Source organism: Gracilinanus agilis, chromosome 5 (genome assembly GCF_016433145.1).
Source record: "Gracilinanus agilis isolate LMUSP501 chromosome 5, AgileGrace, whole genome shotgun sequence".
Classification (NCBI taxonomy): Eukaryota; Metazoa; Chordata; class Mammalia; order Didelphimorphia; family Didelphidae; genus Gracilinanus; species Gracilinanus agilis.
The window spans coordinates 253,925,566-253,948,551 of record NC_058134.1 but is presented as its reverse complement, the minus strand read 5'-3'; the positions used below and the strand labels follow the sequence as shown (position 1 = coordinate 253,948,551).

Genomic DNA, 22,986 nt, shown 5'->3' with positions numbered 1-22,986 from the left:
CCTTGGCACATAGTAGGCACTTACTTAATTCTGATGGATTAAAAATGAAAGTAATTTCCCAATTTGTTTAAGCCACTAGGGCAACGGCAAGGCTACATTAGATGTTCCTGATGCTATCTTTGAGCTTATGCCAGAGAACTAGCTCATAAGGAGAGACTCTTTTGGTGCTTGGGGAACTAAACTCTCTTGGATGGAGGCAAAAAAGAATTGACTTTTATTAATCTTTGTCCCTTTGCACAATGGATTGAAAGGTGGCTTAGACTAATAGAAAACCTGAATTCAAGTCCTGCTTCTGATACATGGTGATTGTGTAAACCCATGTAAGTTGCTTAGATTCTTAGTACCTAGGCAACTCTCCATGATTATAAAATTGCAGAGAAGGGCCAATCTGCGTTGGTGGAAGGAACTTCTCCATTTGGGGATATAGTATACCATTGGGAATCATAGGTCCCATTCCTGTCTCTGTCTTTCTTTGTAGAGACCTTTTCAGAGGTGCTAGGGTTCTTGGTATGCTCCACTAGCAACCCATTATAGAGTGAGCATTTTTAAAAAGTGCCCAATTCCTCACACACTGAAACAGAGAGGCAGCTTGGTAACTGGAGTTGGAGTTCAAAGACTGGGCAAGAGGCTTGGCTCTGGCATTAACTGTATGACTTTTGCAAGTCCCTTCTCCTTCCTGAACCTCAGTTTCTTCACCTATAAATGGGGATAATAATATTTAAAATACTTATCTCACATAGTAGTTCTTAGTTAAGCACATTATAAGCTACTATGTTTCACATTAATGTGTTATTATGTTTTGATTACTTCCTTCAGCCTCCTTCTTTCTAAGTGTAAAATTGTTGCTGTATTTCAGTCGATTCAGTTATGTACAACTCTTTCTTAGTGAAGATACTGCACTGGTTCACAAGTTAAGAAAGAAATAATAGTAATTTATATTTACATAACGCTATCAGGTTTACTTAATGTTGCAGATTTTTTGAAAGGTGTTAAGTGAATGAGGAAATGGAAAAAAATCCAAAACCTTTTGTTTTTATTCAAAAGGAAAATATAACAAAATAAAAAGCAATTTCTGGGTGGAATCTCAGTAAATCAATGAACATTCAACATATGTACTTTAGTTTCCCCAAAGGAAGCTTTCCTCTAAAATTATGTATAAATCAAATTTTAAAAATATAAAATTTTCTTTGAAATGCATTGCTGAGGGGATACTTGTTCTTACTTGTAAAGTTATGGTGACTGCTCTTGGATGGTAAATAACCTCCTTATTGATCTTTTCTTTCAAGTATTTTCTTCCATTTTGTTTAAATTATATTTTAAAAATTCCAAATAAAGGGGGCAGCTTTTTGATTGTAAATATTCATTCACTTATAGAGACCTTGGCACATAGTAGGCACTTACTTAATTCTGATGGATTAAAAATGAAAGTAATTTCCCAATTTGTTTAAGCCACTAGGGCAACGGCAAGGCTACATTAAATGTTCCTGATGCTATCTTTGGGCTTATACCAGAGAACTAGCTCATAAGGAGAGGCTCTTTTGGACTCTTTTGGTAGCTCAGTGGATTGAGAGTCAGGCCTAGAGACTGGCAGTCCTAGGTTCATATCTGGCCTGAGGCACTTCCCAGCTGTGTGACCCTGGGCAAGTCACTTGACCCCTGTTGCCTAGCCCTTACCACTCTTCTGCCTTGGCGCCAATACACAGTATATTGACTCCAAGATGGAAGGTAAGGGTTTTTAAAAAAAAATTCCAAATAAACACCAAACTTAAACTCATAATGAAAGCACAAAAAGGATTGCATGTGAAGCTATTATTCTCTATTTTACAATTCCTGCTTCTTTTGTTAGATTATATAAAATAGCAAGAAATGTGGCATCGAGATAATAGTTTCATGTACAATCCTTGTTTGTTCTGCTATGTTAACATAGTTCTAATATATATGAAGATAACTATATTATCTAATATATCTTCTATATTTTCCTTATCTATCTGTATCTAATTACTTTCAAAATTATTCTTCATGTTTATTCCTCCATCTAAATTACCTTTTGTGCATTTGAAAAGCTGTCTCAATGTCTCTGATTTATTTTCTTAAAGCAGGGTTCTCCTGCACACAAAGTAGTAGACTAGAAACTTGAAAATATCTGTATTGTGTTGTAGTTGGTGCTGTTCAGCCATTTTCAGTTCTGTCCAATTCTCTGCGACCCCATTTGAGATTTTCTTGGCAAAGATATTGGAATGATTTGTCATTATCTTCCCCAGTTCATTTCACAGATGAAGAAATGGAGGGAAACAGGGTGAAGTGACTTGTCCAGGATCACACAGTCTGAGATCAGCTTTGAACTCTGGTTTTCCTGAATCTAGACCCAGTATTCTAGCCACTCTACTTCCTAGCTGCCCGACTTGTATCATATGTACTGTTTATTTTGGCAAATTATTCATATGTTATTCTAGTGGCCTAAAAGATCTATAACTCAGGTCATAAAAGTATTCTATCATACTTCTTTGTAGGATCTCACAAAAAGAATAATGTGAAATGTTAGCATTTTTTCATGTAGTTTGGGCTCATTTCACTATCATTCAATATATGTTATTGTGTTCCATTATTAGAAAGTAACAGTGGTTTGGGTTTGGGTTTTCTGGTACTGGATGGCATTCTCTTGACCAGACTAGAGTGCATTGACCATTCCTAGGTCTCATCTCAAAACTGATTCAGCAATTTGCTCCATTTTTCTGCCCTGATCTGTTTGTTCCTCCTTGGACAGCCTTGTAGTCCTTCCATTCCAATGGCTTGCCATACTGCTGTTGTACTTTGGGCAGACACTTGATCATTTTAGCTCACCGTAGCTCAGAATTCCCAAGTTCAAGTTATCCATTCACCTTACGTGCCCAGCATCAGGGACTACAGTTGGGTACCATCATACCTGGCTGTGTAAATGAAGTGATCTGTCCAGGGTCTTACAAGTAGAGTGAGAAATGAGACTTGAACATGCGTCTTCTGAATCGAAGACAAGCGCTAATACGATCACAGTAGGGCTATCCAATAGATGCTTAATGCTTGAACGGAAGGGTTGGATTAAAAGAGAAAGTTGATAATGTATAAATCCTCTTCATTAGTCCTAAGCATTCTTGCAAACGGGCTAGAAGCTGGAGTGGGTGATTTAGTGTGTACGATGCCCCAAACATTTTCATTAAGGTCCATCCATTTGCATTAAGGCAACTAAACCAACTTGACAGTTTTATTTTACTTCGAAGGCCAAGTGTAACTGTACAGGCCACATAGCTGGAAAGTGTCTAAAACTTAGTGACAGACGTGGTGATGCAACTGCAAACCCTCCTGGCATTGTAACTTCTAGAGGAAATGAGAAATAATATTCATGGAATCTTAGAGCTGCAAGAGATCTCTGTCTAGTCCATTCTTCCTCTGAAGCAAGAATCTGCTCTGTAACATCCTAGTAACCTATTTGTATGGTGCTTAGAGTTTTCAGAGTGTTTTCCTCAAAATAATCCAAATGAGTAAGGTAGTTATTCTAAATTATAGATAAGGAAACTGAGTCTCAGAAAAGTTAAGAGTGGTAAGTGTTGAGACTCATTTCTGCTCAGTTTTCTGGAATTTTAAAAAAAAGTCCTGCTTAGTGACAAACAAATAATCATATGGCTATAATGATCAGAAAAATAACTTGCATTTATATAATAATACCTACTATGGGCATTATGCTAGATGCTTTATGATTATTATTTCATTTGATTCTCACATCAACCATACAAGGTAGATACTGATATTATTCCGATTTTGCATTTGAGGAAACTGAGGTCTAAGGCTGTATTTGAATTTCAGTCTCCCTGACTTAAGACCCAGTATTCTATCATCTGCTCTACCTAGCTCTTCCTATTAAAATTTTCTTTTAATTTCTATTGATTTTCTATTAATTTCTATTAACAGAGAATGAGCTATCATTTCAGTTTATGACATTATAGAATTATCTCTAATTATTAGGAAATTCTTACTCATGTCAAGCTTAAATCTTCTTATCTTGCCCTGGCTGGGCATGTAGCAACAACTTACTGGCCCAATCCCATTGCTCCTTTGGCTGGAAAGCTTTGACCTACTCCATTCCAGTTTTATTTTTATAATTACCATAAAATGAGAACTGCCTAGACAACTATTTATCTTTTGACTTCTCTAAAACTTCTGCTTACCAGTTATGGACAGGAGGAAAGAATGTTTTAGACTCAGAACTGACCATGTCTCTGCTGCAGATGGAGGGTAGCAGCCCTTGTTTCCCAATTTAGGGCGCCTGGGGATTGATTTACCCTGGCATGATCTGTAGAGACAGTCATAGGTCATAGAGCTGGTAAGGACGTTAGGGATTAGCAGATTATACCTACATAATTTGCAGAGACCAGGGGGACCTAGTGACATCAAAATCATGGTTAGGCAGGGGACAAATAGATCTGGAATTGTGTTACTTCCTTATAATACAGTAATAGTCAAGTTAGCTGTGGTCATGAATGTCCATGGATTCTGTACCTCTCATCCAACTATTCCCTAAACCCATTTTGTGGACTGACCCATCATCTATTTCTTACTCATGCTTTTATTGAGGGGAAAATATTTCCAGGTTGGGATTGACCAATTTGAAATCATATGTTTAGAACACTACCCATTTGTATATTGGATATTGCCTGTGAAACGTATATCAAATTAATTAGCGTGCATCCATTTTCTCATCTGACTCCAGAATCATGGTCTTAGATATAGAAATGATCTTCAGGATTAATTCTCTCATTTTACAAGTGGAGAAATGGTAGATTTATTTAATAATTATGTGGCCATGTCCATAACGGAACATCTATGATTCTTTTTGCACTACCAAATTAACAAGATTTCCCAAAGTTTATATATAGCATACTAACTTCATGTTCATATTTCCATTTCTTTCCCTTTATTAATCTCCTTTTATCCGTGGCATGTTTAACTTTTCCAGTCTAGTCTTCTGACCTTTTTACATATGCATAGAAATTCAGTATTTCTTCCATCCAATATAGTTTATCTCCCTGTATTCTAATATTGTGATATTTTTTTTGTTCTTCCTCTTTCCCTTAAAAAGATCTTTTAAACATTTCCTTTCAATGGTAGCCTGGATTACTGAAAAAAAGGATAATAATTTAGAGACATCATCAAAATAATGAAATTAAAAGTAGCATATTTTTTGTAATTTTCTATGCCAATCTAACTTCCACTGCAGTGCCCAAAGTATTTTCCTGAAGCAAAGATCTAACTGTATTACTCCATAGGTCAGAAGTAGATAAGGGTATAGGGCATAGTACTTGGAGTCAGGGCAATCTGTTTTCAAATCCTTTTCCACATATTTACTAGAAGATATTTAACCCTGTACAAATTATCTAACTTCTCTGTTCCTCAGTCTCCAACTCATTGGTCTCCAAGGTCCTTAGTAGCTCTTAATCTATGATCCCATGATCCTATCAGCTTTCAATAGGACAAAAACATTTACAGAATACCAGAACTGACTGATATCCCTTGCTTCTCTTTTCACATTAGAAAACATTATCTTCTTTCTTAAAATCCATACTATATATCTATTCCAAAGCAGAAGAGTGGGAAGGGCTAGAGGATTGGGATTAAGTGACTTGCCCAGGGTCACACAATGAGGAAGTATCTGAGGTAAGATTCAAACCAAGGACCTCCTCTCTCCAGGTCTTGCTGTCTATTCAATGAGCCACCTAGCTACTTCTGTTTATTTTTTTCTCTTTTTGTCCAACCAACCAAACCATTGGCACATCCCAGTGAATTTTTGGATTTCAAGTAGGTTTGTGACGTTGTTCATGTCAATCTATTGCAGAATTATCTGCCATCTTTGCTATATGACTGTTCCACTCTTGAATTATACATTAATGTCTCTGTAGCAGTTCGCCCCTCCGATCTTCTACCAAGGGTTATTTCGCCATGTTATCACAAAAAAAGGAATAAAGGGCTAATGGCCAAATTTGTGAGTAAGTGAGAACAAGCTTATTTGTCCTCTTTATACTCCTTGGGGCTGGGACTATTTTAATCTTGCCTTTGTATGCCTAGCACTTAGCCTACTGGCTAGCATAAAGGAGGTGCTTAATAAATGGCTAATGATTGATTGATGGATGGATTGATTGGAGCAGCATTCTTATGCATATGTCATAGCAAGTAGTCCTAGAGGGTCAAATGGTCCTGCCCTGATTTTGATATACATGTATATACATATATATACAGCAGCACTTGAAGGATGTGGCTGAAAGGAATCTAGGCCACTGTGCAGCCTTTGGTCCATTAGCCTGTCAAAGTTGGTGCCAATGGAAACATACTCATTCTCATGCCTCCTTGATCTTTGATCTGCCTGTGTCTACTGTGCCTTGTAAGCAGTGCCTCAGTGCACATCGACTTTGTCTTTACCCGGGGCATTTATAGGCTGATCAGCCCAGATGTCCCGGGCAGCTATTGGAGCTTTCTTTGGAGCTCTAGGATGGACTTTGTGAACAAAACCCAATCATGAGCAAACAGCCAATGTTCAAGTTTGATTTTCATCATAATTTCACTTTTCCGAATCAAATAACCAGAGTAATATCTCCAAGGTACTTGAAATTAGTTTGTAGGAGATGGATCTCCTTGCTAAATCCCTTTGCAGATGCTAATCTGATATGATTTTGCAAACAGCTTAATTTCAGTTCTGTATCCTGTGTGAATATCCTTAAGGATATCAACATATATTAGATTTATCCCATTGTCACATAATGCATTTACTAACTCCAGCGTTTCGTTAAACTACACAAATACCCAGAGAGGACTCCTTGGTCTCTGCAGTTTTCTTAACATTTCCTGACAATGGCTTGAGCTGAAAAGCCAAAGGCTGCCAGCTTGTTGGTGATCGCTGATGGTTCCTAGGGCTTTCTGCCATGTGTGATAGCAGGTTGAAAGTGAAAAGAGCTGTTGGATTCATAAAAGGAAACTGAGGGGATACTGATTGCTGACCTTTCTCAGCAGCCTTCTCTCTAGGCACAAGATGACATTCTAACATATTGGTGCCTGACCACTTGTGAGGAGAGACTTAAGTAAAAAGAGTGGTACAGAAAACTTTGCCTTTTTGTAGCTTAGCTCTAGCCTGTATTCTTATCATTTTCTCTCTACCCCATCCATCATCTTCACATCCTTCCCACTGGAACCTTGAACTACATCACCGGACCCACCTTGTATTCTATTAGGCCAGCTTTGGCCTTATTTTGCCTGAAAAAAAGGCCTTCTCACTTCTAGGCCATTTCAACATCTTAACTCCTTCCCCTTCCAGTTCTTGCAAGGACTGATTCCCTAGCTCTTTTTTATATCCCTGGTGCCTAATAAATCTATTTATCCATGCATTTCTCTGTCTCTTTCTGTCTCTCTCTCCCCTTTTTCTTTCTCCCTCTTATTGTTATTCAGTTATTTCAGTGGTACCTGACTCTTCATGACCCCATTCATGAAAGAGTCAGGTACCACTGAAATAACTGGGATTTTTCTTAGCAGACACACTAGTATGGCTTGCCATTTCCTTCTCCAGCTCATTTTACAGGTGAGGAAACTGAGGCAAACAGGGTTAAGTGACTTTTCCAGGATCAAATAACTAGGAAGTAACTTAGGTCAGATTTGAATTTAGGAAGACTCATCTTCCTAATAACAGGCTGGACACTCAACCCACTGCAATACCTAATTGTCCCATCTTCCTACCTATCTATCTATCTATCTATCTATCTATCTATCTATCTATCTATCTACTTATCTACCTCTGTTTCTCTCTCTCTCTCTCTGTTTCTCTCTCTCTCTCTTTTGATTTGGAATCATGAAAATCTGGGTCTGAATCTCAGTACCTACACTGACTAGTGATACGATTCTGTTCAAGTCCTTTCACCTCTCTAGACCTCGATTTGCTCACTTGCAAAATGAAGGTATTGGTCTTAGACTGATCTCTTAAGCCACTTCCAGTTCTAAATCCTATGAAGGAATACTAATTAATCATGTTTGTCATGATCATCATCACCTATCTCTACCTGCCTCAAGATTCATAGAATGAATTCCCTTCTTTCTTGGGCATTTTCCATTTCATATTCATTTAACCTTTGCTAACCCTTCATTCTGTATAATTTGTGGAATGTTGACTGTTGACTTGTGGTTGTTGCTGTTTTATAGGAGACATAGAGATCACTGTGGAATTTTTCATAGATGATATTCCTTGGCTGGCACTATGTGTTATAAATTTCCATTTTATCCTTTGTCACTAGTCATCCATACCACCAATCAGCCAGCCCATTCTGCCTTCTTCAGGCTCTGATTATTTTTGACTGCTTCTTTGAGGTCGTCTTCCCACTTTTTCAGTCTTTACATGGACTCACCCTGATTTCTTGACACAGGTTTTTGTAACCATTGCTTCCAGTCTTTTCTTCTATCTCAAGCTGTGTCCTTCCTTCCATGTCCTGGTTTGCTTTCTTCTCTGATTTGTGTTCTCTGGACTGGCAGGAATTTTTTACTCAATTTTCAGCTGCAGAGAGTAGCTTTTTGATGATGCTTCATTAGTCTCTTAAAGATTTTTCCTCTTTGAGCCTAAAGTCCTGTGGCTTTCAATGTGCCGGCCAGCATTTCCACACGGAATAGCTTTCTCAGCAGTGTTGTTTGAGCTTTTATTATTTGAACTTGTACAATATTGAGAGCTATCCATGGTCCAATTAGTTACAAACAATTCTTTTGATCATGAGAAATGCATTAGGTAAACAACAGCATCAACAAAATAAATCCTTCTTCATGCCTTTCAGGATAAAATCCATTTGACTATATTTCCCCACACTGGGACAATTCCACATCCCCAGTTGCTTTTCCCTTTTCTGGAAATGTGTGACTTCAATCAACAATTGTTTATTAAGTATTTACTATGAACCATGCATTATGTTAGAAGTTGGGGATACAAATACAATAAATAAAAAATATCCCTATTCATGAAGCTTACCTTTTAATATGGTGAGGAGGTTTTTGATAAAAATAGACACATTTTCCTGTTCATGTCACTACCCTCCTCTGAGTTTGTCAGTGTAATTCTTTTTTTAAAACTCTTACCTTCTTGAATTAATACTAAGTATTGGTTCCAATGCAGAAGAATAGTAAGAGGTTGGCAATTGGGGTTAAATTACTTGCCCAGGGTCACATGGCTTGAAAGTGTCTAAATTTGAATCCAGGTCCTCTAAACTCTAGGCCTGACTCTATACATCAAGTCATCCACCCTTCCCAAGTCAATGAAATTCATGCTCATATCAATTTGTTAGCTAATGATGTCATTACCAGGAATGAGAGTGCACATACAATTCTCTTTCAAGACCGAATATATGTGTTTCACTTTGATAAATTGTAGTCCGGAGTCCTGGAGCCCTGATCCAAATCCAGTGTCCTTTTTACCACTATTTCATGTTTCTCAGTATTATCTTGCTTTTGAAATTTATTTCAAAATAACCCCAAACTCCAAAAGGTTCCATTTATAATGGATCTTTAATCCCATCACAGACTCAGAATTTTGAGTCAGAAAAGGGAGAGAACAGAGAGAATACGTATTTATATCATGTCTCTTCTGTGCTGGGCATTGTGCTAAGTTCTTTCCACATGTTAACTCATTTGATCTTCATAATAACTTGAGATAAGTGCAATTATTATATCCATTGTTGCAATCAAGGAAACTGAGTCTAACAGAGGCTAAGGGACCTTCTCAGAGTGACATAGCTGGTAAGTGTGTGAAGCTAGAATTGAACTCTGGTCTACTTGACCCCCATGCGCAGCCTTCACTGAACTACCAACTGTCTCTGGTCCCTTGTAAGGGGACAGAAGCCATCTAAGATATCCCAAATGGAATCCCCTCCATTGGTAGGCATAAAGAACAGACCAGGGAGGCAGGATTACTATTGTAAGGCCTTTCTCCTGAGGAGAAGGATCCCTGTTAATCCTTGTCTAGAATGTATATCCTATGTCCTATCCTGCCTGTGTGTTGCTAGGCAAGTCACTTAATTGCTCTAGCCTAGTGATGGTGAACCTTTTAGAGACTGAGTGCCCAAACTGCGACCCTCATGCTGCATGTGAGCCCCCTTCCATACTCCAGACAGGGAAGGGAGGAACTGCTTCCATTGGGCTGCTGGGCAGAGGGGCAAGTGATGTCAGGTCCATATGCCAAAGGGGAAGGGAGCAGCCCCCTCCAGCACACTCTATGTCATAGGTTCACCAACCCAACTCTAGACAGATGTCTAAGACTCTTAAATTGAAAAGAAGTTGCTAACTTGTATTGTTAGAGGGAGTTTTCACATGTTGGAATTTTTATTCCTACAACAATGCAGAGCTCATCCCTGTGTCTTTTCCCTCATCTTTTTCTGAAGTTAGCTCTTAATATTTTTTTTTATTCTTTTTATAAACCTAAATCTTCATTGTCTGTTCTTGGAGTCAGGAATACCTGTATTCAAATCCTGCCTCAGATACTTTTTAGCTCTGAAAAACTGGAGAAATCACTTAATTCTATCTGCCTCAATTTCCTCATCTGTAAAATAAGAAGAATAGCACCTACCTCCCCAGGTTGTTGTGAGATTAAATGAAATAATATTTGTAAAGCACTTTAAGCACTTTAAAATGCATGTAAATCATTATAAATTATATAAAACATTATTATTTAGATGTTTCAGATATTTCTGAGCCCCCAGAACCCAAAGTGTATTAGATTACTTTTTATTAAGCCATTGCCTTGTTCATTTTGCACAGATGTGTTCTTTCCACAGAGCATTAGATTCTCTCTCCGTCTCTCTGACTCTCTCTGCAAAGAATGCCTGATTCTCAGCTCTCTGCCTCTGCCTCTCTGTCTCTGTCTCTCTGTGTCTGTGTCTCTGTCTGTCTGTCTGTCTATCTCTCTTAGCTCTCTGCCTCTCTGTCTCTGTCTCTCTGTCTGTGTCTCTGTGTCTGTATCTCTCACTGTGTCTCTCTTTCTATCTGTCTGTCTGTCTCTCACTCTCCTGTCTCTCACCTCTCTCTCTCTCTCTCTCTCTCTCTCTCTCTCTCTCTCTCTCTCTCTCTCTCTCTCTCTCCCTCTCTCTCTCTCTCTCTCTCCTCCCCACTCCTCTCTGCCTGTCCATCTCTTATAGATGGTCCTCCTGCTGGATACTCAGTCTTCCCCCCTGAAATGATCTCCCTGAAATACCTTACACTTGGCTGATTTCTTGAGTAGTGCTTATAAGATTCCTTGATCCCTTATTTCAGCCATAACCTTTCTCTGTTCTGAATTAAAAAGCCTCTGACAGAGAGACGGTGAACCAAGAGTGCAGAATTTGGAATCGGACATGTGGGGCTCACATTTTACTTCTGCTGCTTACTGCCTCTGTGACCTTGAGCTAAAGTCCCTGAACTTCCCTGGACCTCAGTTCCTCATCTGAATAGTGAGGAGATCAGGCGAGATCACCTTTCAGTGTCTTTCTAGTTTTAAATATTTGATTTCAGAATCTTCGGATCCCATCCTCCACTGCATACCACGTCGACTGTAAGCTCCTTGTGGGCAGGGATTGTTTTCCCTTCCTTGCATTCCCAGAGCATAACACAATGCCTCACACCTCTGAGGGTTTTGTAAATGTTTGTTGATTCAGTCCAAACCTCAAATGGGGCTGTAACTTTGGATGGCACAATTAGTATCCTTCTCTCCATGACTTGGTTGTAATGATCTCTCTTTCTCTCCACTATTTCATTCTTGAAGACAGGGAACAGAGGCTTTGGCCTTGGCCTCTTACCAGAATCACCACAAAATTCTTCCAGCTGGCTTGGCCCATTTACTTCTCTTCTGTTCTTTAAAAGTAAATCCAATGTCTCTGTGGATCTGAAGCTCACATCAAAAGCCTTACTCTGAGGGATTTGAATTACTGCAAATATGTCCCTAGGGTTCATCCCACTTGAATTAATAACCAGAGTCCCTACCACCACATAATCTCTTGCTGGGCAGCTGCTCTCATCCCTTTTGAAGCAAATCTTCTCTTACAAGGGTCTTCCGCCATTCTCCTTTCGTCCCATAAACTGCAGGGGTTTTCGTTCGGAGTGTCCCATCTTCCTCCTCCTTAGGAAAGAGAAAATAATAAAAGGGAGGTAGCATTTGCCATCTCTCCTTTTTGCTTTGCTAATTCCCCATTCTCTTTTCTTCCCTTTTTCTATCTTGCCCAGATTTTTCAGTGCTTTGGTGCCTTCTTTCCTTGTAGCCCTCCTTTGTAGCTGATAGCTGATCTACCACATTCCCTGGAAAATACTTATGGCTCTGCGTCGTTTAACTTTCACAGCTCAGTTTCTGTTGCTTTAAACTTTTTCCTTTCTGTATTCTTTGTGTCTCCTTCATGTTTTCCCTGACTTCTACCTCATACATCTTATGACTGGTTTATCTCTTGCCCCTTCTTTTTTGGTTGCCCCTGCTGCCATTGTTTCCTTCCTCCCAGAATGCTCAACTTTCTCCCAGAAATAAAGGTCATTTCAGCCTTGAAATAGTTCAGTGAAGTAGATAGAAAAGGCATTATTGGATCTCATAGACAGGGGCTCTATGGAGTTCAGGGGACTCATCCATGATTACTTAGTCAGCAAGTGACAGAATTAGATTGAGACTCCCAGACTGCAAACTATATATTGTGTTTTTTTTCTTGTTTTTTTTTAAACCCTTAACTTCTGTGTATTGGCTCCAAGGCAGAAGAGTGGTAAGGGTGGGTAATGGGGGGGTCAAGTGACTTGCCCAGGGTCACACAGCAGGGAAGTGTCTGAGGCTGGATCTGAACCTAGGACCTCCTGTCTCTAGTCCCGACTCTCAATCCACTGAGCCACCCAGCTGCCCCAAACTATATATTGTTGTCGAGTTGTTTTCAATTGTGTCTGACTCTTTGTGACCCTATTTGAAATTTTCTTGGTGGAGGTTCTGGAGTGACTTGAAATTTCCTTCTATAGCTCATTTTACAGATGAGGAAACTGAGGCAAACAATATCAAGTGACTAGTCCAGGGTTACACAGCCAGGAAGTATCTGAGGCCAGATTTGAACTCAAAAAGATAAATCTTTCTGACTCCATGCCCAGCACTCTATCCACTGTACCGCCCACAATTCTATCCACTTCACCACCCAGCTATGTATAGCCAAGTGTTTCCCCCCACAGGATCCCATTACTAAAATATTCAAGTTTATCTGTGAACTTCTTGATTTGAAAATTTCCTCCAACTGTCCATGACCACCCATCCGCACTTGCCCATTCTACGAGCATCTTATTCAAATAATCTGAAAAGTTCACCACAAGGAGTCCAGCCAACATGCTAGGAGCCTTCCCTGCTTTCTCCTGACTTGGTGAGGACACCAGCAGAATAAGCTGGTTACCAACCTGTCATTGTTCTTCCATGATGGATCCGCCTCCTCTTTCTATCACACTAGATATCTTTTACCCGCAAATCCCTCATCTACCCATACCTATTTTCCTCTCCGTTGTCCTTTGTAAAATATTCACTTTTAATTCTTCAAAGAAAACTTTTTCCCAATACGCTTGCACATTTTCTGACTGTCACCTTTGAGATCTATCTCATATATGCATGCCATTTGTAATGTACACCTCATATTTATTTGTAAAGAAAAGATACATTGAAAACCAGGGTTTTCATTGGGAGTGTGAGAGCTAAAAAACTTTAATTAACAACTTAATTAAGATTATAATCATTTTTGTAAGTTGCATTTTTGCTGAGAATTCTGAAATGAAAATGTAGAATTAGAATATTCCTGAATATACAGTTATATATAGATGTTCATATATATATATATTTATATACACACAGAGGCATATATGTATACATACATAAGCATATATACTATAAGTGTATATATATATAATTAGCATTTATATAGAGCTCTAATATTTGCAAATATTATCTCATACAATGACATTGTGATGTTAGTGCTATTATCATCTCCATTTTACAGAGGAGAAAATTGGGAGCGGCTGGGTAGCTCAGAGAATTGAAAGCCAGGTCTAGAGATGGGAGGTCCTAGTTTTCAATCTGGCCCTAGACCCTTCCTAGCATTATGACCCTGGGCAAGTCATTTAACTCTCATTGCCTAGTCTTTACCACTTTTCTGCCTTAGAACCAATAAATGGTATTGATTCTAAGATGTGTGGGTTTTGAAATTAATATCCAATATTCTAAGTATTATATTTAATAGGATTTATTTATAAATATAATAAATAATTTAAATATAATAAATAAAATAAAATGAATAAAAAATCTAAGAAAGCCAGCCTCTCCCAGCCACTCATGCAGAAAAAGAAGAAAGGGGAGGATCCTACAGGACTATATAAACAATAATGTAAAGATGCACGTAAACAAAGGGAAAATCATTCTGGGTAATGTAGTTTTAGGGGATCCAAGATTTTCTAACTATACAGATGAAACGTAAGGGTTTAAAAAAAAGGGAGAAAATTGAGGCAGAGTGAAGTTATGTGACTAGCCCAGGGCAACACAAAGGTACAGTGTCTGAGAATAGATTTAAACTCAAGTCTTCCTAATTCTAAGCCTAAAGCTCTATCCACTGTGCCACCAAGTTTCCTCATCAAATATATTTGTGTGTATATATATATACAGAAAGGGACAATCAGAGACAGAGACAAAGGCCAAGAAAACAGAGACAGAGAGAGAAGTACGATGAGTTTATTTTTACATACTTCCAGATAGCATCATCTTCCTTCTTTAATTCTTCTGCTAAAATTTGTTGAGGTTAATTTTCAAGTACCATTTTATTTGAAGAACCTTATACTATGTTTTAGAGATTCACAAACTAACAACATTTCCTTGTTTTTCCAGTTCAATCACGAGTCAATAAAACCTTAAAGATGTAGCCCAATGAGATCTCTCCATAAGATCCTGAGTCTTTTATAGTATATCCTTCTAACCTTTCTTTCTTTCTTTCTTTTTCATTTTAGTTCCAAGTGCAGTATTTGACTTACAACTTTTAGAAGTTGAAGCCACACTAATAAGCATTACTTGGAAGAAGCCACGACAACCCAATGGAATCATTAGTCAATATAGGGTGCAAGTGTTCATTTCAGAGACAGGAATTATTTTGGAAGATACCTTGCTTACAGGAAAAGACGAGGTACTGATTTTTATTTATTTGTTTTTTGATATTCGGTTCGTTCTACCCTCAGTATTCTTAAAGGTATTTTCTGTTGTCTGCATTCAGGAGTACATTGAATGCAGCATCCCATAGCATGGAAGCACTATTCATGTGGTTTAGTGGATAGAGCAGGACTTCTTTAACCTAGAGTCTGTAGTCGTTTTTTTTTAACATTTTGATAACTTTTTACTTTTTTTTTTTATTTTTTTTTTACTTTAAACCCTTAACTTCTGTGTATTGACTTATAGGTGGAATGGAAGAGTGGTAAGGGTAGGCAATGGGGGTCAAGTGACTTGCCCAGGGTCACACAGCTGGGAAGTGTCTGAGGCCGGATTTGAACCTAGGACCTCCCGTCTCTAGGCCTGGCTCTCACTCCACTGAGCTACCCAGCTGCCCCGATAACTTTTTACTTTTAAATATAATTATATTTATTTACAATCCAATTTCTTTTTTTGTGGATATAAAAAGATTATTTGGAGAAGGGGTCCACTGATTTGACTAGATTTCTAAAGGAGACCAGACACAAAAGTGAATAAGAATCCATAGTATATAGCAGTGATTCCCAAAGTGGGCGCCACTGCCCCCTGGTGGGTGCTGCAGCAATCCAGGGAAGCGGTGATGGCCACGGGGGCATTTATCTTTCCTATTAATTGCTATTAAAATTTAAAAAATTTTAATTTCCAGAGTGCTAAGTAATACTTTTTCTGGAAAGGGAGAGATAGGCCAAAAGAGTTTGGGAACCACTGGTATATAGTGATAGACTTAGTAACAGGAATTGCTGAATTCAAAAGTCAACTTTGTTTCTTACGTATATAACCTACATGCGAGTGAGTTATCTAGCCTCTTGAAGGTTTGAGCTTTTTATCTGGAAAACAAGGATAAGTATAACTATAATGCTACTTCATAGGATAGCCATGAGGTTATAAAACGCTGTATAAATTTCACCTCTCCTTTAAAATGAGGGAAGTGAAAGACTAAATGACCCCGAAGAGCTTTCCAGCTTCAGATTTCTGTTTAAAGGGACTCCAAAAACTATTTAGCCCACCTCTCTCACTTTAACGTTGAGAAATTTGAGGTGTGTAATAGGTAAAAAATATGATATGACAGGATTTGAATTCAAGTCCTCCAATTTCAGATACCTGATATTTTCTTTTTTAAAAAAATATTTAATTAATTTAGAATATTTTCCATAGTTACATGATTCATGTTCTTTCCCTCCCCTCCTTCCTTGCCCTCCCAGGGCCAATGAGAAATTCCACTGGGTTTTACATGTATCATTGTTCAAAACCTATTTCCACATTATTACTATTTTCAATAGAGTGATCTTTTAAAGTCAAAATCCCCAATCATATTCCCTGATATATTCTATAATACCATGCTGCTTCCCTAAGTTCATGAAATGAATTTGGATATTGTTGGCCATTGCTCTCTGAGCATTTTAGGTCATGTAACTTTATCAGTAAAAAAAAAAAACAACTAAACATGATCACATCTTTATGTATATTTGTTACATTTATTTGTATACATATGTACCAAAAGATGAATAACATATGCATTAGAAAATTTTATGTAATCCTAGAATTAATATTGAGCCACTAATTTATTGATAGAACAGTGATAGAGTGAGACTTGCATTTGAGGAAAATCACTTTGACTCCTGGTGAGAGATTATACTGTAAAAAAAAAAGAGAGATTTGAGAAAGGGAGGTTAGTTCAGAGTCTATTGTGGAGGCAAGTAGGTTGGAGCAATGGTTAGAGAGTCAAGTCTAGAGATGGGAGATTTTGGATTCAAATCTGGCCTCAGACATGTCCTAGCTTGGTGACTCTGGACAAGCCACTTAACCTCTACTGCCTAGCCTTTACCACTCTTCTGCCTTGGAACCAATATAGAGTATTGATTCTAAGATGGAAAGGAAGGGTGTAAAAAAGACCTTTTGTAATAGATCAGAGAGAGAGAGAAATGATATGGGTCTGAATAGGGTGGTGGCTGTGTGCCTGAAGAAAACGGGGCATATGGGAGAGTTATTATAAGAGAGAAGCAACAATATTTAGTAACAGATTGGATATGTCATATTGGTGATAGTGAGGAATTGAGGATGACACAGGATATGCACTGAGGTGATTGGAAGGAGGAGGATGTCCTCACCAGTTATAACAAGTTCAAAAGAAGGAAAAAGAATGTAATGAGATCTGAAATGCAGATTGTACCCCATCCATGTCTGTTTATCTTATACAACCCATTTTGCCCACAAAAATGAAAAATTGTCCGGGTTGTTGGGAGTTCTAACTGACTCCTGCACTAGAACATGAAGTTAACCAAGGGCGCAGAGCTGAGGAGTCTCTGCTGCAGCTATGAGCTGTGGCCATGCTTTTCCTAAAGACCTACAATGGTTGACTTGGCCCAGGTTACATGACTAGTATGAGTTGGGATTCAAACCTAGTTAACTCTCACTCTGAGTCCAATGATGTATGTATCACACCACAGTACCTCTCCTGAAGTATAGCACTGATGCTTATCATGGTTTAGAAGTGATCCTGGATATGTCAATGGAGCACAAACCCTAGCAAGTCCAAACAAATCCCACCAGCGTGGTTCCATTCCATTCAAGACAAAGCAACAAAATAAGCGATTATTAAATGCCTGGTGTGTGTCTGTGTGTGTGTGTGTGTGTGTTAGTCATTAAAGCAGATTAAAAGGAATCAAAGAAAAAAATGGAGACCGTGTCTCCCCTTGAGGAGTTTACATTCCACAAGAGAAAGCAATAACTATAAGGACAAGAAAACACAAAGTATATACAGAGGAACTTTGGGAAGTGGAAATGCTAGCAATTGGAGGGATCATGGAATGAAGGTAGCATGTGATCTGAGCCATGAGTGGAGCTAGGGATTGCAAAATGAGAAGGGGAATTTTTAGGGGATGGTGAAGGTGAGGGTAATGAATCTGCACAGAAATTCATATGAATCATATCTATAAAGGCACTGGGGACCTATAGTCTATCAATAAGGGAAGAATACAAACTGGTGGGCATGGAAATATTAATGATATAAATATTAATAATAATCAATACTAATATTATTTAAATCAGAAGTTTGATCATTTTTGTTTATAGATAGATGGAGTGTCTAAGAGGTCTTCACTCTAACACCTTTGCTTTTAAACTTCCATTGATATTTATTTGGATGTCATAAGATATTTTGTGTATTGAAACAAGATAATAGTAATGATTTTTTTTTATTTTTAAACCCTTAACTTCTGTGTATTGACTTATAGGTGGAAGAGTGGTAAGGGTGGGCAATGGGGGTCAAGTGACTTGCCCAGGGTCACACAGCTGGGAAGTGTCTGAGGCCGGATTTGAACCTAGGACCTCCCATCTCTAGGCCTGGCTCTCAATCCACTGAGCTACCCAGCTGCCCCAAATAGTAACAATTTTAAAATAGCTAAATAAGAATAATTTACTCTTATCCTAAGAGTCAGGGATTTGGGGACCAGGAAGGACAGAATCATAAACAAGGGTGGAAGTCCAAAGAAGCAAATTTAGATTCAACATTAGGAAAAAACTTCCTTACTATAAAGCTGTTCAAAAGTGGAGTGGGCTGCCTCAGGAGATAGCATCTTCCTTTATTCTTTTTATTATTTTTTTTATCCTTACCTTCTATTTTGGAGTCATTAGTTCCAAGGCAAAAGAGCAGTAGGGGATAGGCAATGGGGTTTAAGTGATTTGTCCAGAGTCATATAGCTAAGAAATGTCTGAGGCCAGATTTGAACCCAATAACTACTATTTCTAGGCAAGGCTCTCAATCCATGGAAGTACCTAGCTTTCCCCACCCCCATGTTCCCTTTTAATGGAGACTTTTTAAATTAATTATCTCTTAAGTATGTTATTAGTTTATGTTTCATGTATATATGTGTATATTGTATGTATTCATTTATATATACATACATGCTGAGGAATACAATCCTTGTGACTCTTGTGCCAAAGAGGACCTCTATCCTTGATCAACAATAATCTCACTATTGGGGTAGCCCAAGCTAATCTAGCTGGAGCAGTAAGGTATCCAAGGAAGAGATTATGGTGGCATGTGCCAATCAAGTTAAACTAGCACCAGCACCTCTCCTGAGGTTCTGGTAGAAACAAACCCAAAACCTATACCTATGAGTCTCTGGTTATCAGGGCCCCTCAAACATGTGACCCAAAGGTGTCCTTCAGGTGAACAACTCCCATGGAACTACACCACTGAAACTGTCTCTGCAATGCTTCAACCTTTAGCTTTTCAGCAGCCACAGCTACTGAATACATTGAAAAAGAAAGTTCTTACTGCCAAAGTCCAAAACACCATTAAATGGTTCAGTATTAGCAATGGATATGTTTTTATCCATGGAAATAATCCTGAACAAGATGCATTTCCATCTGTTCTCTCATTGTTCCCCAAGGACTATGGGACTTTTTGGATTGATGTAGCTGTTCCCTCATTGGAAAGCTCCTTTGTTCATCTTTCCAAAGAAAGCCTAAGAGCACTACTTTGATTCAGCTGCGATTTAATTTCTTTTGGCTTCATTTAAAGCAATAATGCCAATATGGATAGAGTTCAGTTCTTGCAGTGATGTTTGACTTCATTGATCATCAGATGGAATAATTCCAAATTCAGAGACCTAACAGTTACATTAATGATTTAAATGGGCCATTTCTTTCTTAGCCAGTATTTCCAACCCAGCACTCTAGTTCTTGTCCTAGGGCTATAGGCTTTTAAAAAAATTACTTTAAAATATTTTTCCATGTTTCCATGATTCATTTTCTTTCCCTCCCCACTTCCCTCCTCTCTCCCAGAGCCGACAAGCAATTTCATTGGGTTATACAAATGTTATCACTTGATACCTTTTTCATTTTTGCTATAGAGCGATTTTTTAAAGCCAAAACACCAAATCACATCCCCATATATACATGTGATAAGTGATGTCATATGTTTTTCTTTTGCATTTCTATTCCCATAGTTCTTTCTCTCTATGTGGTTAGCATTCTTTCCCATAAGTCCTTCAGGAGTGTCCTGCCTTGTTGCATTCCTACTAGTAACAAAGTCCATTACATTGGATTGTTCCACAATGTTTTACTTTCTTTGTACAATGTTCTCCTGGTTCTGCTCATTTCACTCTGCATCAGTTCATTGAGGTTCTCCCAGGTCATATAGAAATCCTCTAGTTCATCATTCCTTACAGCAGAGTAATATTCCACCACCAGCACATACCACAATTTGTTCAGCATTCCCCAATTGAAGGACAACTTCATTTTCCAATTTTTTGCTACCACAAAGAGTGACGCCATGAATATTTTTGTACAAGTATTTTTCCTTATTATCTCTTTGGGGTACAAACCTAGTACCGATAATTCTGGATCATAGGGTTTTTTTTAAAACATTTATTAATATTCGTTTTTAACATGGTTACATGATTCATGCTCCTACTTTCCACTTCACCCCCCGCATTCCCCCCCCATGGCCAACACACATTTCCATTGGTTTTATCATGTGTTGTTGATCAAAACCTATTTCCAAATTGTTGATAGTTACATTGCTGTGGTAGTTTCAAGTCTACATCCCCAATCATGTCTGCCTCAACCCATGGGTTCAAGCAGTTGTTTTTCTTATATGTTTCCTCTCCTACAGTCCTTCCTCTGAATGTGGGTAGCGTTCTTTACCATAAATCACTCAGAGCTGTCTTGTGTCATTGCACTGCTGGCATCCCCTCCTTTTCCAGTTCTTTGCCACCACAAAAAGCACAGCTATAAATATTTTCATACAAGTCTGTTTATCTATGATCTCTTTGGGGTACAAACCCAACAATGGTATGGCTGGATCAAAGGGCAGGCATTCTTTTATAGCCCTTTGAGCATAGTTCCAAATTGCCATCCAGAATGGTTGGAACAGTTCACAACTCCACCAGCAATGCATTAATGTCCCAATTTTGCCACATCCCCTCCAGCATTCATTACTCTCCCCTTCTTTCATTTTAGCCAATCTGCTAGGTGTGAGGTGATATCTCAGAGTTGTTTTGATTTGCATTTCTCTAATTATTAGAGATTTAAAACACTTTCTCATGTGCTTATTGATACTTTTGATTTCTTTACCTGAGAATTGCCTATTCATGTCTCTTGCCCATTTATCAATTGGGGAATGGCTTGATTTTTTTATACAATTGATTTAACTCCTTGTATATTTGAGTAATTAGACCCATGTCAGAGTTTTTTGTTATAAAGATTTTTCCCAATATGTTGTTTCCAATCTGATTTTGACTACATTGTTTTTGTTTGTAACAAAAGCTGTTTAGTTTAATATAATCAAATCCATTGAGTTTACATTTTGTAATTTTCTCTTACTCTTGCTTGGTTTTAAAATCTTTCCTTTCCCAGAGATCTGACAGGTATACTATTTTGTGTTCACTTAACTTATTTATACTTTCCCTCTTTATATTCAAGTCATTCACCCATTCTGAATTTATCTTGGTGTAGGGTGTGAGGTGTTGATCTAAACATAATCTCTCCCATATTGTTTTCCAAATTTCCCAGCAGTTTTTGTCAAATACTGGATTCATGTCCCAAAAGTTGGGCTCTTTGGGTTTATCATACACTGTCTTGCTGATGTCATTTACCCCAAGTCTATTCCACTGATCCTCCCTTCTGTCTCTTAGCCAGTACCATATTGTTTTGATGACTGCTGCTTTATAGTATAGTTTAATATCTGGTACTGCTAGGCCCCCTTCCTTCACATTTTTTTTCATTATTTCCTTTGATATTCTTGATCTTTTGTTATTCCAAATGAAATTTGTTATAGTTTTTTTCTAATTCAGTGAAGAAGTTTTTTGGTACTTTGATAGGTATGGCGCTAAATAGGTAAATTAATTTCGGTAGAATTGTCATTTTTATTATGTTAGCTCCTACTACCCATGAGCAATCAATGGCTTTCCAAATGTTTAGATCCAGTTTTATTTGCTTGGAAAGTGTTTTGTAGTTGTTTTCTTATAATTGCTGTGTTTGTTTTGGTAGATACATTCCCAAGTATTTTATATTGACTAGGGTGATTTTAAATGGTGTTTCTCTTTCTACCTCTTGCTGCTCTGATGTGTTGGAAATGTATAGGAAAGCTGATGATTTGTGTGAATTTATTTTGTATCCTGCAACTTTGCTAAAGTTGTTGATTATTTCTACAAGCTCCTTAGTTGATTCTCTAGGATTTTTTAAGTATATCATCATATCATCTGCAAAGAGTAATAGCTTAGTCTCCTCATTGCCTATTTTGATACCTTCAATTTCTTTTTCTTCTCTAATTGCTACTGCTAGTGTTTCTAGTACTATGTTGAATAATAGAGGTGATAATGGGCATCCTTGTTTCACTCTTGATCTTATTGGGAAGGCTTCTAATTTATCCCCATTGCATATTATGTTCGTTGATGGTTTTAGGTATATATTATTTATTATTTTTAGGAAAGGTCCTTCTATTCCTATACTTTCCAGTGTTTTCAATAGGAATGGATGCTGTATTTTGTCAAAGGCTTTTTCAGCATCTATTGAGATAATCATGTGATTTTTGTTTGTTAGACTGTTGATATGGTTAATTATGTGGATGGTTTTCCTAATGTTGAACCATCCTTGCATTCCTGGTATAAATCCCACCTGATCATGGTGGATGATCTTCTTAATTACTTGCTGGAGTCTCTTTGCTAATATTCTATTAAAGATTTTTGCATCTATGTTCATTAGGGAGATTGGTCTGTAGTTTTCTTTCTCTGTTTTTG

The 22,986-nt window shown here is 37.9% G+C and overlaps 1 protein-coding gene across 1 annotated transcript in view; it reads left to right on the top strand.

Annotated features, from left to right (window-relative positions):
* PTPRQ (protein tyrosine phosphatase receptor type Q) overlaps nucleotides 1-22,986 on the top strand; it is a 354,830-nt gene that overhangs the window by 103,752 nt on the left and 228,092 nt on the right. Inside the window, exon 28 of the mRNA XM_044679179.1 lies at nucleotides 15,010-15,182. Within this exon, the coding sequence (XP_044535114.1) occupies nucleotides 15,010-15,182 (173 nt within the window). The remainder of the gene's footprint in view (nucleotides 1-15,009; nucleotides 15,183-22,986) is intronic.